Source organism: Sorex fumeus, unplaced genomic scaffold, assembly GCF_029834395.1.
Source record: "Sorex fumeus unplaced genomic scaffold, SorFum_2.1 ptg000193l, whole genome shotgun sequence".
NCBI classification, from domain to species: Eukaryota; Metazoa; Chordata; class Mammalia; order Eulipotyphla; family Soricidae; genus Sorex; species Sorex fumeus.
In genome coordinates this window covers 1,702,761-1,719,233 of record NW_026606250.1, presented here as the reverse complement: position 1 = coordinate 1,719,233, position 16,473 = coordinate 1,702,761, and the positions used below count along the sequence as shown (strand labels likewise).

General features: G+C 67.6%; 2 protein-coding genes across 13 annotated transcripts in view; both read left to right on the top strand.

Moving 5' to 3' along the window:
• Positions 1-690: 690 nt before the first annotated feature.
• On the top strand, positions 691-6,131 carry EEF1A2 (eukaryotic translation elongation factor 1 alpha 2). Its single transcript, XM_056108068.1, has 8 exons — positions 691-823; positions 1,418-1,637; positions 2,416-2,595; positions 2,721-3,017; positions 3,394-3,544; positions 4,010-4,266; positions 4,924-5,158; positions 5,757-6,131. The coding sequence occupies exons 2-8, from the start codon at positions 1,494-1,496 to the stop codon at positions 5,882-5,884; spliced, it is 1,392 nt and encodes a 463-aa protein (XP_055964043.1). The 5' UTR covers positions 691-823; positions 1,418-1,493; the 3' UTR covers positions 5,885-6,131.
• A 7,664-nt stretch (positions 6,132-13,795) lies between these two features.
• The window catches only part of KCNQ2 (potassium voltage-gated channel subfamily Q member 2), a 35,592-nt gene continuing 32,914 nt past the window's right edge, over positions 13,796-16,473 (top strand). For 11 of the 12 annotated variants that reach the window (XM_056108097.1, XM_056108099.1, XM_056108094.1 and 8 more), the window contains exon 1: positions 13,796-14,154. In XM_056108097.1, the coding sequence (XP_055964072.1) occupies positions 13,862-14,154 (293 nt within the window). In that variant the 5' untranslated portion in view covers positions 13,796-13,861. The remainder of the gene's footprint in view (positions 14,155-16,473) is intronic. The other variant, XM_056108098.1, reaches the window with a different exon arrangement.

The window sequence follows — 16,473 nt, the reverse complement described above, 5'->3', positions numbered from 1 at the left end:
CGTGGCCAGCTCTGGGCATCCTGGCTCCAACCTGGCTGGTCCTGGCCAGCTCCTTAGTGCCACGGGGCTGTGCTGACCATCTAGGGGGCAAGCAGAAGTGAGCACCCACCCGCAGGCCAGGAGGCTGTGGGCTGGGTCCCCGGTCCGCTGGGAAGGTTCTGGGCCCTGCCCACACACCCCCCTTGGCTCACCTTCTGCCTGAGGGCACATTAAATATAGCCTCCCAGCCTGCCTTCAGCAGGGGTTATTTTTAATTGCTGCCCGATTGGTCAGGATCGACAACACCAGCCAGAACTGCCTGGTGTGGGCAGTGGGCAGGAGAGACCCCGGGGATGGGCAGACCCTTTGCTCCCTGCCTGCGGGGGGCGGGGGGCTGGCCCACCTCAGAGCATCACACCCCTCACACTCTCCCCCGGCCTCACGCAGGACCCTGAGACCCTCCTCCTGGCCCCCCACCACCTGCCAAGCGGCAGCGGGAGCAGAGGCAGTCCCTGGCGGGGACAGGTGGGCGAGGGCAGGAGACCCAGCTCCATCGCCACGGGGCTCCCTCCTCAGCCCCCCGCGCAGGGTGAGAGGCCGCCCGGGCTCCGGGCGGTGCCTCGGGGACCCTCGGGGCCGCCTGCCGGTGGGCTCTGGAGGCTGGCCCGGAGGGTCGGGCCGCCGGCAGGCTCTGGGCACGCGCGCCTTTGTGCGCGGCCGTCCCGCCCAGCCCCTCCCCGCTGGCGCCCGCCCGCCCCGCCCGCCGCTACCGCAGTGCCGCGCCGCAGCGCGGTGTCGCCGTCAGCCGGAGCGAGAGCGGGCGCTGTCCTCTGCCAGACGACGGGTAAGCGGCCGCGCGGCCGGCCGGGAGGGCCTGCCGTGACCTTGGGGCTGCCCAGCGCTGCCGCTGGGGCCGGGGGGCCAGGGCTGGGGTCTGATGGGGGCCGGGGGCTGGGGTGCCGGGGAGGGGGAGGAGAGACGGGGGCCAGCCTGCGTGCCCCACCCGGAGGGCCCCGGCCTGCCCCCAGTCTGCTGGGAGCCCTGGGCGGCGGGCACCGGGCACTGGGGCCGGGTCCTACCTCTGGACAGAGCAGGGGCGACAGCCCTGGCCCCCCGGTACCCGAGCGTGTCCCCAGGGGCCCGAGCTATTCTGGGCCCTGGTGTGGGCACGGCCAGCCCGCCTGCAGGAGAGAAGATGGCGCAGTCCCTGTGGGGGAGGGGACAGCCCTCGCCACCCCCAGGGGCGCTCTTGGGTGGGGGGTGCGGGGGTCGTGCCCTAGGCAGGTCCCCCCTGTGCAGGCCCCCTGTGCGACTGGGCGGAGGGGGGCGGGCTCCCGTCTCAGCGTGGCCCCCAGGGCAGGGCCGTGCCCCCTCCACTGCGTGCCCGCCCTTGCCAGCGACCTCGCACACTGCCCACGCTGCCCCCACCTGCCCACAGACCGCTGCTCGGCGTCCCCCTTGCCTGAGCCAGAGCGTCCCCAGGCCGCGCCAGCCCCTCCCCACCCTCGGGCAGGATGGGCAAGGAGAAGACCCACATCAACATCGTGGTCATCGGCCATGTGGACTCGGGCAAGTCCACCACCACGGGCCACCTCATCTACAAGTGTGGGGGCATCGACAAGAGGACCATCGAGAAGTTCGAGAAGGAGGCAGCTGAGGTGGGCAGGCGGCCTGTGTTAGCTGCATGCGAGGCCCAGGGGGATGGGGCCCCGTGGGGGAGGGGGACGGGGGGGTGAAGCCCTGGGGGAGACGGGGAGGGGCTGGGGGGCCGAGAGACCTGGGGTGGCCGAGGCTCTGTGACCTCGGGCTGAGGCCTGGGCTGGGTGGCTGTGCCATCCCCGCGGGCAGCGCTATTAATAGCCCTGACGGCACCCGGCACCCGCACAGGCTCTGCTTCCCGACTCTGGAGGTGCCTGCTGACACCTGCTTGCCCAGGGGGCGTCCCCCGAACTGGTCTCCCCGGGGAGGGGGGGGCGGAGGCAGGCAGCCCTGCCTGGAGGCTCGAGGGTGCAACTGCAGGCACCCATCCCCTGCCCTGGGCACGGGGCACCAGAGAGACTGCTGGGCTCTCCTTCCACGCAGACGGGTGCGGGGTGGAATTTGTACTGTGTCTGGTCTGAGTCCAGTCGGACCCTGCCTGGGGCCCCCTCGAGTGGGCAGCGCCCACAGGTCGGAGTCTGTGTGTGGCCGTGGAGAGTCACCAGCCCTGCTGCTCTCCTCCCGAGGAGTGTGTGTGTGGGGGGGGAGCCTGGAACTGCCGTGGAAAGAGCTGGAAGCTTCCGTCCATCCCTGGGCCTCTTCCCCGACGCGCTCCTCCCTCTGTGACTTCTCTGGCTTGACACCACGCGGGGTCGGCGTCTCTCTGCCAGGGGAGTCCCGGGAGGCCCGGGCAGGCCAGGCGCACTCCCCCAGCCTGAGCCGTGTCCCCTCCCGCAGATGGGCAAGGGCTCGTTCAAGTACGCCTGGGTGCTGGACAAGCTGAAGGCGGAGCGGGAGCGAGGCATCACCATCGACATCTCCCTCTGGAAGTTCGAGACCACCAAGTACTACATCACCATCATCGATGCCCCCGGCCACCGCGACTTCATCAAGAACATGATCACTGGCACCTCACAGGTGGGCTTCCCCCGCCCTCGCGGGCCGGCCCGGCCAAGCACTGACCTCGGGCGGGCGGCAGGGAGGGCCCGGGCTGGCGCAGGGGCTCCGCTGGAGGGCACAGCAGGGTCACCTCCGTCCTGCAGGCCGACTGCGCGGTGCTCATCGTGGCAGCCGGCGTGGGCGAGTTCGAGGCGGGCATCTCCAAGAACGGGCAGACACGGGAGCACGCACTGCTGGCCTACACGCTGGGCGTGAAGCAGCTTATCGTCGGCGTGAACAAGATGGACTCCACGGAGCCCAGCTACAGCGAGAAGCGCTACGATGAGATCGTCAAGGAGGTCAGCGCCTACATCAAGAAGATCGGCTACAACCCAGCCACCGTGCCCTTCGTGCCCATCTCGGGCTGGCACGGGGACAACATGCTGGAGCCCTCCCCCAACGTGAGTACCGGCACCCCTCGTCCCCAGCTCGGCTCGAAGGAGGCTCTCGGCCCGGGGCAGCACTGCCCGAGGCCCTCCTCCACGAAGGGCTGGGCGGGCGGCTGGGCGGCGGGGAGGCAGAGGCGGTCACTGGCCCCGCTGGTCTCAGCAGCCCGCACAGGATCGCCGTGGGCTGTGTGCCTGTGTGTGGCGAGCCCAGTTCCTGGGGTTCCGGAACACTCCTCTCGGGGCAGCCAGGCACTGTTCTCCAAGTCCAGGCCTGAGCTGGGACCCAGCGCCTGTGGTCTCTGGGTGTGGAGGTGCGAGGTGGGGAAGGGCCTGGAGCGGTGGGCATGCCCCTCCTGCACTCCCACATGCCCCCACTGTCTCTCGACAGATGCCGTGGTTCAAAGGCTGGAAGGTGGAGCGCAAGGAGGGCAATGCCAGCGGCGTGTCCCTGCTGGAGGCGCTGGACACCATCCTGCCCCCCACACGCCCCACCGACAAGCCCCTGCGCCTGCCACTGCAGGACGTGTACAAGATTGGCGGTGAGGGGCCAGCCCAGCCCAGCCCCCAGACGGCCCCTAGATAGGGACCAGCCGCCCAGAACAACCCCGTCCCAGTCTTTGACCCGGACCGGGGGCCCAGTGAGACGGTGGCTGCTCTCTGCCTCTTCCCTGACTCTTGGGGGCGACCGTCTGTCCATTTGTCCAGGTTGTCCCTCCAGGAGCGAGCTCAGCCCACAGCCCATGCCAGGAAGTGGGGCACAGGGTGGGGGAGGGGACACAGGTGCCAAAGGCCCCGTCTGGGCGGGGCTCCCACACTCCCACTGAGGAAGGGGCCTGTGTGCAGGCAGCGGTGCCGGGCTCCCCGAGGGCAGGGCACAGCCACCGGCCTGCTCCCTGTTTCTCTGTGGAGAGGCGGCCCCATGAGTCAGGAGAGCAGCTGCTGTAGAGGGCAGGGCGAGCAGGCGCTACTTGATCGCACCCCTCACGGCCGTCCGTCCTCTGCAGGCATCGGCACCGTGCCCGTGGGCCGCGTGGAGACGGGCATCCTGCGGCCGGGCATGGTGGTCACCTTCGCGCCCGTGAACATCACCACGGAGGTGAAGTCGGTGGAGATGCACCACGAGGCGCTGAGTGAGGCGCTGCCAGGGGACAACGTGGGCTTCAACGTGAAGAACGTGTCCGTGAAGGACATTCGCCGGGGCAACGTCTGTGGCGACAGCAAGGCAGACCCGCCCCAGGAGGCCGCCCAGTTCACCTCCCAGGTGGGCGAGCCCCGCAGCGTGTGCATGCGTGCGTGCATGTGGGCGTATGTATGCATGTGTGAGTGCACGTGTGTGTACATGTACATGTGTGGTGTGCTGTGTGTGCATGTGTGTGTGCATGTGTACACACGTGGGGGGGCGGGCAGAGGGCACTATTGGGCACGGTCTCCCCCAAGGCCCCGTGTCCTGGCAGCCCCCTGTTGCCCTCTGGGTCCTGCCTCATCATCACTGACCCCCTCAGTCACCTCGTGATGATTTGTCTGGCTTGGGGGCCACGTCCAGTGGTGCTCGGGGCTTGCTCCTCTCTGTGCACTCAGGGGTCACTTGGCAGGGCCCTGCCAGGGATCAAACCCTGTCAGTGTGGGCAAGGCCAGTGCCTTTTCCCTGCCCACCTGTGTCACGATTTAAAATGTGCCCTACTTGAAAGGAATTGAAGGGCGACCTGTGAGGCCTAATTCCCTCAACCCTGCTGGGCTGTGCCCACTGGCCATTTGCTCACTGCAGGTTCCTGAGTGCTGAGTGAGGATCCCGGAGGCCGAGTCTGAGGGAGGCTGGCCATACCTCTCGTCAGGACTCCAGGGCCTCTGCCTGGCACCTCCCTTCTCCTTCCTGCCCCCCCCCCCAGCCACCTGACAGCCTCACGCATCTGCCCTGCAGGTCATCATTCTGAACCACCCCGGGCAGATCAGTGCTGGCTACTCGCCAGTGATCGACTGCCACACGGCCCACATTGCCTGCAAGTTCGCCGAGCTGAAGGAGAAGATTGACCGGCGCTCAGGCAAGAAGCTGGAGGACAACCCCAAGTCGCTCAAGTCTGGTGATGCAGCCATTGTGGAGATGGTGCCCGGAAAGCCCATGTGTGTGGAGAGCTTCTCCCAGTATCCGCCTCTCGGTGAGTGCTGTGTGGTGTGAGAGGGAGGGCAGTCATGGGCTCTGCTGGTGTGCTGCCCAACAGCGGGAGGCCCCGGCGCCACCCTGCGGGGCAGTCTGGGGAGGGGTTCCAAGGGCCCTGGGGCGGGGGTCATGGCGGCCCTGGCTCTGCAGCCCCCAGGGACAGCGCGCAGACTGTGGGCGCTGCCCTATGCAGCTGAGTGTTCAGCACGCTTATGCTCCCAGTAACACAGCAAGTCCCCCGGGGCCACCGTACGGGCCACCTAAAGAGGCCGCCTTCCAGGCTCCAGACGCTCACGCCCGGCCACACGACCTGAAAGCCGAGAGGGCAGAGAGGATGCCGTGAGCGCGAGTGCGCCTGCGCGCTGCATCCCGGCGGGCGGGACAAAGCGCAAGTGCGCCTGCGCGGGCGGGTGGCGAGGATGCTGCGAGCGCAAGTGCGCCTGCGCGCTGCATCCCGGCGGGTGGAGAGGATGCTGCGAGCGCAAGTGCGCCTGCGCGCTGCATCCCGGCGGGTGGGGAGGATGCTGTGAGCGCAAGTGCGCCTGCGTGCTGCATCCCAACGCCCGGCCCTCCCCTTACTTGCCTCCTCCCCACAGGCCGCTTTGCCGTGCGCGACATGCGGCAGACGGTGGCCGTGGGCGTCATCAAGAACGTGGAGAAGAAGAGCGGCGGCGCCGGCAAGGTCACGAAGTCGGCACAGAAGGCGCAGAAGGCGGGCAAGTGAAGCGCGGGCGCCCGCGGCGCGCCCCGCCCCGGCGGCGCCGCGCCCCGCCCCCAGCCCCGCGCCCCGCCCCCGCGCCAGGCGCATGTCTGCACGTCTGCTTGTAAGAGGCTCTCGGTCACCGACTGGATGCTCGCCATCAAGGTCCAGTGGAAGTTCTTCAAGAGGAAAAGCGCCCCCCCGCCCCGGCTTCTGCGTCCTGCCCCCGACGCGCTCAGTGCCCGTTGTACCAATAAACTGAGCGCCCAGAGCCGTGTGCGTCTCTGCTGGCGGCAGCCCGTCCCCAGGGGCTCTTGTGGGGACCCCCTCGGCGCTCTCCGCCCACGAGGCAGCCGCGGCCTCTGCACCTCCCTCCCGGGATCCCCCACACAAGGGATGGTGCGCAGGCTCCTCGCAAGGCCGGCGAGCTGCACCCCCGGGTCCACCAGCGGCCTGCTGTGTCCGGCTGCCCCACCCCAGTGTAGTCCCTGCGGGACACTGAGCCCCCTGAAGGAGGGGGCAGTGTTCCCAACTGCGGCTGCAGCGACCAGTGCTGGGCCACAGGAACTCTCGGCGTCCTGCCTCAGAGAGGCGCCCCATGAGCTCGCACGTGGTGCTGGGACAAAGTGAGACATGGCAGTTCATCGGTGCTGGGACTCTCTGGGCAGCTCGTAGCCTTATTGCACAGCTGCTGCCTCCCACCCCCAGAACCCAGGGCCCCGCTAGGGACACTGCATAGCCCGGCTGATTTGCGTCGCCCCGCCCTGAGGCCCCAGGGAGCCCATGCGGGCAGGGCCAGGAAGGGGCTACTGGGTCCTGTCCCAGAGGTGGGGCCTGGAGATCACAGCTTGGAGGCAGCCCAGAGAGCACTTGTGCAGGCTCTGATGAGGGAGGGTCTCAAGCACACAGATGTCTCCCTGTCCCAGAGCTCCGACCCCCAGGAAGGTGCCCCCAGGACAGGGGGATCAGTCTTTCCTGGAGCCTGTGTCCAGGACCCCACATCCCGCCCCCAGGAGCATGGCCTGGACCCCTGAATCCGGGATCACTCAGTCCTGTGTGGACGTGGCCAGCCCAGGACACCAGCCAGCCGGAGAGATGCTCCTGCTGGAGAGGAGGCCGCTGTCCCCTGGCACACTCAGTGTGGACGTCACTGTGGTGAAATCGCCCCTGAGGTCCCGTTCCCAGAGCGGCCAGGGTGTTGTCAGCCTCCTGCCCACCTCAAGGGAGCACCGGCCCTGGTGGGTGCCCTTCTGGGTGGGGCGCAGATCCCCCAAGACCCCCGCGGATCTTCCCAGACTCCCCCCCCCAGTGCTTCCAGGGTTACTCCAGAACCTCCCAGATTCCTCAGATATTCCCAGAATATTCCCAGAACTTCCAGGACCCTCCTAGAACCCTGCAGAGTCCCCAGTCCCTGTTTCCAGGGCTGAGAGGATGGGTCACTTCCCGTAACAAGTAGAGAGTGTGATGAAGGCATGGCTGGGTGGGTCGTGGCATCTCGACCTTTCTGGGGTGAGGAGACAAAAGCAGGCCAAGAAGTCCAAGCTCTGGGACCCAGCTCCCTTGACACCTGTGGCTGCAAGCAGACCAGGTTCCATGGGACTTGCAGTAGTATCAGTGTCCACTGGGGGGCAGCACACAAGCTTTTTTCCCAGGATTTTCCTGCTGACCTAGCCGAGTCTGGTGTGTGGTGAAGTGGGTCTTACCTGCCCAGCACAGCTGACCCGGGGGGCCCCAGTGCTCGCTGGCTGGGCCTGGCCTCTGGAGCACCCGTGCTCTTGGGGCAGAGGCTGCAGGGGGCTGGCAGAGTGAGCCCCTGCTTCCCCACCTGGACCCTGGGCCCCTGGGGAGGGTGAGGAGCGGCCTATGGGCACTGTGGTGGTCCCCAGGGCTTGTGTGAGGGTGCGGACACCCAGCAGCTGGGCCGAGTCAGCCCTGAGCCCCACAGGCACCACCGGGCACCGTGTCTCCCCTGCCCTCCTGGGTGCTGACCAGAGCGCCTGCTCCCTGGCCCTGCCCTAGCAGCCTTCCTCACTCCCTGAGCTCCGGGCAGGGGACCCTGTGCAAGGCGACAATGGGCTCCGCAGCCCAGACCACGTGGGGGACCCAGGCTGAGCGTGGAGGGACGCCGTGTCCCGTGAGCAGGAGCTGCCATGCAGTCCCCCAGGGGCCGCCGCTTCTGTGGCGGGGGATGAGTCAGCGGGAGCCCAGTGCCCAGTGCTGGTGTGGTGCTGGTGGCCGTGGGCCCCAGGCCACTGTGGGCTCTGCGGCGGGGGTCTGCAGCCCTGGGGACTGGGCCTGTGCGTGTGAATGCATGCCTGCATGGCTGAACATGCGTTTTCATGGGTGTGGATACGGTGTGTGAACACATGAAGGTGTGAATGTGCGTGTGTGTGACGTGTGTGCGGGTGTGTGGGCCCATGTGTGTGCGGCCCTATTTGACTTGCTGGCTGGCGTCAGGGTTGAGTTCCTGGGTGGTGCCTGTGGGTGGCTGCAGGCAGCCCCTACCTCCCCTCTGGTGCTGACCAGGAGGTCATGTGGGCTGTGTCTGGGCTGGGCTCCTGGTCCCGGGCTATGTCCTGGTTCTGGGCTGGGGTCCTGGCTCTGGGCTGTGTCCTGGTTCCAGGCTCGAGTCCTGGCTCCGGGCTGTGTCCTGGTTCTGGGCTGTATCCTTGCTCTGGGCTGTGTCCTGGTTTCGGGCTGGGGTCCTGGTTCCAGACTGTGTCCTGGTTCCGGGCTGGGGTCTGGCTTCGGGCTGCGTCCTGGTTCTAGGCTGGGGTCTTAGCTCTAGGCCGTGTCCTGGTTCCAGGCCCGGGTCCTTGCTCTGGGCTGTGTCCTGGTTCTGGCCTGGGGTCCTGGCTCTGGGCTGTATCCTGGTTTCGGGCCGGAGTCCTGTTTTTGGGCTGAGTCTTGGTTCTGGGCTGGGGTCCTGGTTTCGGGCTGTGTCCTGGTTCCAGGCCCGAGTCCTGGCTCTGGGCTGTGTCCTGGTTCCGGCTGGAGTCCTGGTTCCAGGCTGGGGTCCTGGTAGTGGGGGGTAGCTGGGCGGCTGGAATGTTCAGCCTCCACTCGTCTGCTGCCTCTCCCCCCAACTAGGCTCGGGCCTGGACTGGGCAGAAAGTGACCAGAGCAAGGGAGCCCCCACAGTGCCCGAGCTAAGCCCACCCGTCGCCTGCAGAGGGGGCGCAGTCCCCCCTCTTGGGACATCCCAGGCTGCGCAGGGGGTGGCCGTGTGCCTTCTCCATGAGGTCAGCAGGAGCTCAGTGGCCTGGCCATGCGGACGGCTGGCTGCGGGGAGTGGAGGGCAAGGAGAAGGCTGGGGGAGCGCGCGGGGGCCCCGGGGGGCGGGGGGCTCTGCGCCGGTGCTTCTCCGTCGGACTCGTGCACACTTGCCTCTCCGAGCAGGCAGGGGGCCTGCGTACATCCCCGAGGAGGGTCCTGGTTTCTGGAGGGACACCTGTGCCGTGGCCTTCTCAGGGCTGATTCTGGACTTGAGGTGCCAGAGCACCCGCTTTCTTTGCTGTGTCCAGCGCCTGGAGGGGCTGCTGAGAGTTGACCCTCGTGCCAGCGTGCCCTTCTCAGTGCCCCACTCTGACTGACAGGCCCAGCTCTGTGGGCATGGGCTGGGCATGCCGCCGCCCCCCGCCAGGTTGAGGCCCCCTGCAAGCTGCCCTGCGTGTGAGTCAGCCCCCCTCGGGAGAGGCCTGTCCCCCATGCGGTGGTCCTCCCACAGCCCTCCTCTCCCTCACGGGGCGGCTTCCCACCTCTCTGCCGTCTTCCCTGTCTCCAGCCCCTCCCTGTGCTGAGTCCCTGGGAGGTGGCCACTGCCCTGAAGACCTCACCCCTGGCCCGACCCCTGCATCCCCCACAGCCCAGACCCTTTGCCCTTTCTCGGGAAATGAGCGTCAGCAGGAAATCCACCTGTCTGCAGGGACACTTAACACTGACTGTTTAAGTTCTGTTTTGAGATCGTCATGACTTCACATCACCACAAGGAAAATGCAGAGATCACTAGGCCCATCCCTGTCACAGTTGCCTGTAGCCAAGGAGGACGAGGCTCTGTCCCCTGGGGCTGCTGCTGGGGCGAAACCCCTCGGCACACCTGTGCCAGTCTCCCCAGGGTGAAGGCCGTGTGGGCTGAGGCCTTGCCCCATGTGCAGTTACAGGCTCAGTTTCTTTTCTTTCTAACTGCCAAGATGTGCAGACGGTCCCATCCCACCTTCCAAGGCCGTGTGGGGGCCTCATCGCTGGTAGCTGATCTTATATCTGGGTGCCTCTGGGTCTTTTTCTTTTTCTTTCTTTCTTTTCTTTTTTTGCTATTTGGGCCACACCCAGCGGTGCTCAGGGCTTGCTCCTGGTTCTGTGCTCAGGTATCACTCTCAGCGACGCTCGGGGAACCACGTGGGGTGCTGGGATCGAACAAGGCAAAAGCCCCCCTCCCCCACTTTGCCTCACGCCGGCCGCCATCCCGTCTTACATTTTAATCTGGGCACGTGATGAAGAGGGTGTCCGCGTCGGTGATGCTCTGTCCCACCCACCATGCTCAGGGTTCCACAGTGGGAAGGTTTGCACACCAATACTCGCCTCCCCGCCCCCCCCCTGCTCCTTCTGCGACGTCCTCACATCCACTGTGGCGTCGGGCTGTGCGCCCAGCTCACTCAAGGCTGGCTTGGTGCTCGAGGCTGGGGTTGCAAATGACAGGTCTGCCAGGCTGGGGATGGCCATGCTGCAGCCCCCAGTGGCTGTGCAGGAGGGAGGCCATGGGCCCCCTGAGGAGCGCTCCGCCGAGCTGCTGTGCATGGCAGTTTGTCCTTGTCCTGCTCAAGGTCGTGCAGCCGAGAGGAGGGGCTGTGTGCAGTGACCAAGGGCCAGGCCCAGGAAATGGCCCCACACCCTGGCCCTGACTCTGACCTGTGTCTCTGGCTGGCTGGTCAGCGTTTCCAGCCTGTCCCCTCAGTGACCGAGTGTGGAGGGGCAGGGCCAGACAGCTCTGGACAGCCGGCTCGCAGGTACGATGCTCTGGGAGCCTGGGCGGGCGGCGGCGGGCGTGTGGGCAGGCGGCTGACCGCCCTGCTGGCGAGGTGCCTGTCTCCGTGCCCCCTCCCGTGGCCATGCCCGCTGGCCCAGCAGCCGCTCCTGAGCCGCAGCCCGCTGCACGCCAGCTCTCACACAGGCAGTCTTCCGGGGCTGACCCGGGGCTTGGCCAGGTCTTGTCTGGCGGAGGGACACGCAAAGCCTGGCTGTCTGCTGAGTCACGCAGCCTCAGGGGCCCGGGGGCGACTCGACCACCACAGGGTCGGTGTGTGGTGTGAGGGAGAAGCTGTTGCAGGGCACGGGTGAGAAGACGCACGAGGGGGCCAGGGCAGGGGCGGGACAAGGGGAGGCAGGAGCACTCTGGACCCCTCCTCTGCCCGGGGACGAGCTGTGACCATGGACAGGACATGTCAGCCTGCGACAACCACGGCAGGCGCTGCCGGGGGCCTCTGAGCTGCTCCTTGCCCTTTGGGGTAGACCCAGGCCGCGCGGCTGCTGAGCCTTCTTCATTCTTCCTGCATCTGCCCTGGCCGGAGGGTGGGCCAGGAGCTGGCGAGAGAGAGAGAGAGAGAGAGAGAGAGAGAGAGAGAGAGAGAGAGAGAGAGAGAGAGAGAGAGAGAGAGCGCTACTCTAGCCCCTTTTGAAACTCTATAAATTAAATTTGTATTGACTCCCACGGAGGGCCTGGGAGAAAATCAATGCTTTCCTGCTCCACAGTAGTGCTCTGAGCAGGCTAAACACAGCCCTTCCTCCTCCTCCCTCCCCCTCCCAGGAGCGGAAAATTCCGTGGGGGAGGGGCGGGAACCCTGGGAGGACGCGTCCTGCTGTCCAGATTCTGGACCGTGCTGCAGAGCCGGGAAGCCGCCTCCTTCCCGGGATGGCGAGTTTCTGGCACGGCTGTCTCTGGCGCTCTGGATGCTTCTGGAGGCGCCGAGACCGGAAGCAACGGGAGCTGGCTCTTCCCGCGTGGGGGGAGTGGGGGCGGGGAGAGACAGAGCACTTGGACACTGGTGTGTGGCTCGGCTGTCTGAGAGCCACATCGCTCATGCGGGGGTGGCCTGCAGCCTCCCCCACCGTCCCCGCCCCCGTCACTACACAGCTCAGGCCTCCAGATGCCACTGACCACACCTAGAGGATCCCCATCAGGCCAGGCTTGGGGAGTCCCCTGGGCATACGCAGGCCATGGCGCCAAGGTGGGGTCCAGTGAGAAGTCAGCTCCTTCCCCGGCCGCAGGGCTGCCCGGAGGGCGGGAGGGTGCCCGGTCAGGCAGCCTTGTGGTGGTGCTGAACGGACAGCGGCTGGCCTGCTCCTTCATCTGGGAGTGCGCCTGGGTCACTCCAGTGGGGCACGCGGGTGGCCAGACCGTGGCAGACGCATCGGGCCCGGGGGAAGGTCGTGCTCTGTGGGGCCGTGGCCTCTGCCCAGGGCCTGGCTCTGGGCCCCGACGGCGGCTTCTGCTCACGACCGGGAGGCCCTTTCCCTTGCAGTGTGGGCCATGTGCCTCCCTTGCAGTGGACCCTGCCTCAGCTGGCCCAGGTGGCCTGCTGCCGAGCGTGGGCGGCCTTCGGGGGGCACAGGGCCCGCAGGTGCACGGCTCCACCAATGCTCGGTCCTCTCTCAGGCAGAGACCGGCAGGCTGGCTGGCGGACCTCTGGCCTACTCAGCTGCCAGTGCCAAGGCGGGCAGCCTGCGGGAGCCCAGGGATGGTGAAGAGGTGAGGTGGGAGGTGAGGAGGTGAGGTGGTAAGGCGATTAGGTGGTGAGACAGTGAGGCAGCAAGGAGGTGAGGGGGTGAGGCAGTGAGGAGGTGAAGAGGTGAGATGGTGAGGGAATGAAGAGGTGAGGCGGTGAGGCGGTGAGGTGGTGAGGGGTGAGGTAGTGAGGAGGTGAAGGGGAAGGATGGTGAGGGAACGAAGAGGAGAGGGGGTGAGGCGGTGAGGTGGTGAGAGGGTGAAGGGGTGAGACGGTTAGGGGATGAAGAGGTGAGGAGGTGAGGCGGTGAGGTGGTGAGGGGTGAGGCAGTGAGGAGATAAGGGGAAGGATGGTGAGGAAATGAAGAGGTGAGGGGGTGAGGAGGTGAGGTGGTGAGAGGGTGAGGTAGTGAGGAGGTGAGGGAATGAAGAGGTGAGAAGGTGAAGGGGTGAGACGGTGAGGGCTGAGGCAGTGAGGAGATAAAGGAGAAGGTTGGTTAGGGAATGAAGAGGTGGGGGGGTCAGGCAGTGAAGTAGTAAGGCAGTGAGGTGGTGAGGGGGTGAGGCGGTGAGGGGTGAGGCAGTGAGGTGGTAAAGGGGTGAGATGGGGAGGGAATGAAGAGGTGAGGGGGTGAGACGGTGAGATGGTGAGGGGGTGAGGGAGTGAGGAGGTGAGGAAATGAAGAGGTGAGGCGGTGAGGTGGTGAGGGATGAGACAGTGAGGGGATAAGGGGAAGGATGGGGAGGGAATGAAGAGGTGAGGGGGTGAGGTGGTGAGGGGCTGAAGAGGTGAGGGGCTGAAGGGGGGAGGCGGGGAGGCGGGGAGGCATCAGGTGGTAAAGAGGTGAGGTGATGAGGCAGCTAGGGAGGCGGCGAGGAGGTGAGCGGAGAAGAGCGGGGCAGGGGCAGGGGAGCGGCGGGGTGGGCACCCTTGAACCGACCTTGGCTTGTCGGCCAGCCGGGCAGGGCAGCAGCGGGGAGGCAGGCGGGGGAGGCCCCTCGCAGCCCGGCCCGGCCCGGCCCGGGGAGCAGCCGCTTCGGAGCCGACCGTGCGCGCGCGCGCGGGCGGGCGCCCGGGCGGCCACGCGTGTGGGCGTGCGCACGGATGTGTCGCGTGGGCGCGCGCGCGCGGGCAGGTGTGGGCACGCACGTGGGTGCGCGCGGCCGGCGCCGGTACACGCGTGCGCGCGCCGGGCGCCGAGGGGTTAACGGGGGGCGGGCCGAGCGGCGGGCGGGGCGCGGCGCGGCGGGGCTGGGGCGCGCGGCTCCGGCCCGCCGGCACCATGGTGCAGAAGTCGCGCAACGGCGGCGTGTACCCCGGCCCGGGCGGCGAGAAGAAGCTCAAGGTGGGCTTCGTGGGGCTGGACGCGGGCGCCGCCGAGTCCACGCGCGACGGCGCGCTGCTGATCGCGGGCTCCGAGGCGCCCAAGCGCGGCAGCATCCTCAGCAAGCCGCGCGCGTCCGCGGGCGCGGGCAAGGCCCCCAAGCGCAACGCCGTGTACCGCAGGCTGCAGAATTTCCTCTACAACGTGCTGGAGCGGCCGCGCGGCTGGGCCTTCATCTACCACGCCTACGTGTGAGTGCGGGGACAAAGGACGCGCCGCTGGTCCCCCCACTCAGCCATTTTGTGGGGATGGGGCGTGGGGGGCGCGCGCCCGGCCGGGGGTCCCCCGGATCGCGAGCCCCCGCGCCGCCCGCCCCACTCCCGGTGCGGAGCAGGCGCCCACGGGCGGGCGGGCGGGGGCGCCGGGGGTGGAGGGCCCAGGCCTCCCTGCCCGCACAGGGTCCCGGGGGCGGGGGCGGGGGGCCTGGGTTCCCCAGCGCGGAGCCCCTCTCCGGCCCCCTGCCGGCCCAGGCCTGCTGGACCCTCTCGGGGGGGCCCCCCCCAGGCATCTGCGCAGCCTCTGCGCTGGGGCCCAGTCCTGCCTCGGTGGGGGTGGGGGTCTCCTGACGCAGCTGTCGCCTGGCATGCGCCTGGGCGGTGGGGACTGTCTCAGCCCCCTCCCTCCGGGTCTGGGCGTCCCAGTGCTGGGTGCTCCAGGCTGTCCGATTCCGAGCCCCATGGGGCTGGCCCCCGCCCGAAGGTGACACCGCAGGGTCCTGCCCTGTGTGTCCCTGGGGTCGGTGGTGTGGCTGGAAGTTCAGGCATGCTGCCCCCAGCACCCCCGGGCAGAGGCGCAGGTCAGAGGGCGTGGGGCACCCTCGGGGCTGGGGGCCAGCCTCTCTGCTGAAGCTCTTGCAGCTCAGGTGGCCAGACCACGTGCCAGGCTCAGACCTTTCTTCACAGGCTGAGTTCCCCCGTTTTCACATGGGGGGAACCGAGGCAAGAGTCTGGTGCAGCGTCGGGGGCTTGGAGTTGAGAGCTGGGCGCAGGCTGTGTGGCACAGCCGTGCCCTTGTGAGGCGTCAGGGTGAGCGGTGTTCCCACTCACTGTGTTCTCCTGGGAAAGGCCCCCTCCCCCACTCCGGGGAGGCCTGCGGGCTGTGGGCAGGATCCCCGGGGCTGCTTCTCCGCTTCCTCCCGCGGCCCCCAGGAGGGAGCAGTATTGATTGAAGACTTGGAGAATCTTGTGGAAATTCCCCAAAAGGCGAATCTGCCTGTGAGAGTTCCTGTTCCGGGGAGACTCGGTCTGCAGCGGCGGGCGCCGGGCGGGAGTCTAACCCCACAGGCCCCCGCAGACGAGCACGTCTGCCCGGCAGGCTCTGAAGCGGGGAGCCCCCAGGTCTGCCCTGCGGTGTCCTCTCCGCGTTCCACCTCCAGACACGGTCTCCCGCGGGGCCCTCCGCACCAGTAGCCGGGCTCCCTGTGCATGTCCACCAAGGAGCGAGGGGCAGGGCAGTGGGGCCCTTCCAGGCCGTGACCTGGGCAGAGCCGCCCCAGAGGAGGGCGGGTGGGAGGAGGCACAGCAGGTCTGGAGTGCTCAAGGGGGTGCCGTGTAGGGCCCCACGACGCTGACGTGTGAGAGACCTGCCTGGGCAGCCCCAGCGGGGTGTGAGGGGGCTGCCGTGGTCGGTGTCGGAGGGGTTGTGTCCTGGTCCTGAGCAGGTGGAGGCTGGAGGGCAGGGCTGGCCCCTTGACATGGCAGCTTAGACCAGACGGCTGTGAGGAGGCAGCGCCACAGGCTGTGCTCAGGAGCACCAGTCTGGACTCCCACCTTCCCCCCAGCGGCTCACCTCTCCTCAGCCTCCCAGCCTCCTGGCCTCCCGGCCTCCCAGCCTCCCGGCCTCCCATCCCTCCATCCTCCCAGCCTCCCAGTCTCCCATCCTCCCGGCCTCCCAGCCTCCCGGCTTCCCATCCTTCCATCCTCCCAGCCTTCCAGCCTCCTGGCCTCCCAGCCTCCCATCCTCCCATCCTCCCGGCCTCCCAGCCTCCCAGCCTCCCATCCTCCCAGCCTCCCATCCTCCCAGCCTCCCATCCTCCCATCCTCCCGGCCTCCCAGCCTCCCATCCTCCCATCCTCCCGGCCTCCCAGCCTCCCATCCTCCCATCCTCCCAGCCTCCCAGCTTCCCCAGCCTCCTGGCACACCCTCCAGCATCCCAACACCCACCTTTCACCATACACACAGCTCTGGTTTGGACTTGGGGCCCAGAGACAGTGCATGGAGTGGCGATGGGCTCAAGTGGCAGAGCTCAGACTGGGACACAAGAGACCCTGAACTCAATATGTGGCACCCAGCGCCATGAGGTGTGGCCCAGATGAGCCCTGAGCATCACAGGGTGAAGCTGCCAATGATATTGTGAACAAGGAGGGAACTGCCAGAAATATTTGGAGAGGCAAAGGAGCAGGAGATGGGGAAGAGGAGATGGAGGAGCAGGAGATGGGGGGGAGGAGGAGGAGCAGGAGATGGAGGAGCAGGAGATGGGGAGGAAGAGATGGAGGAGGAGGAGATGGAGGA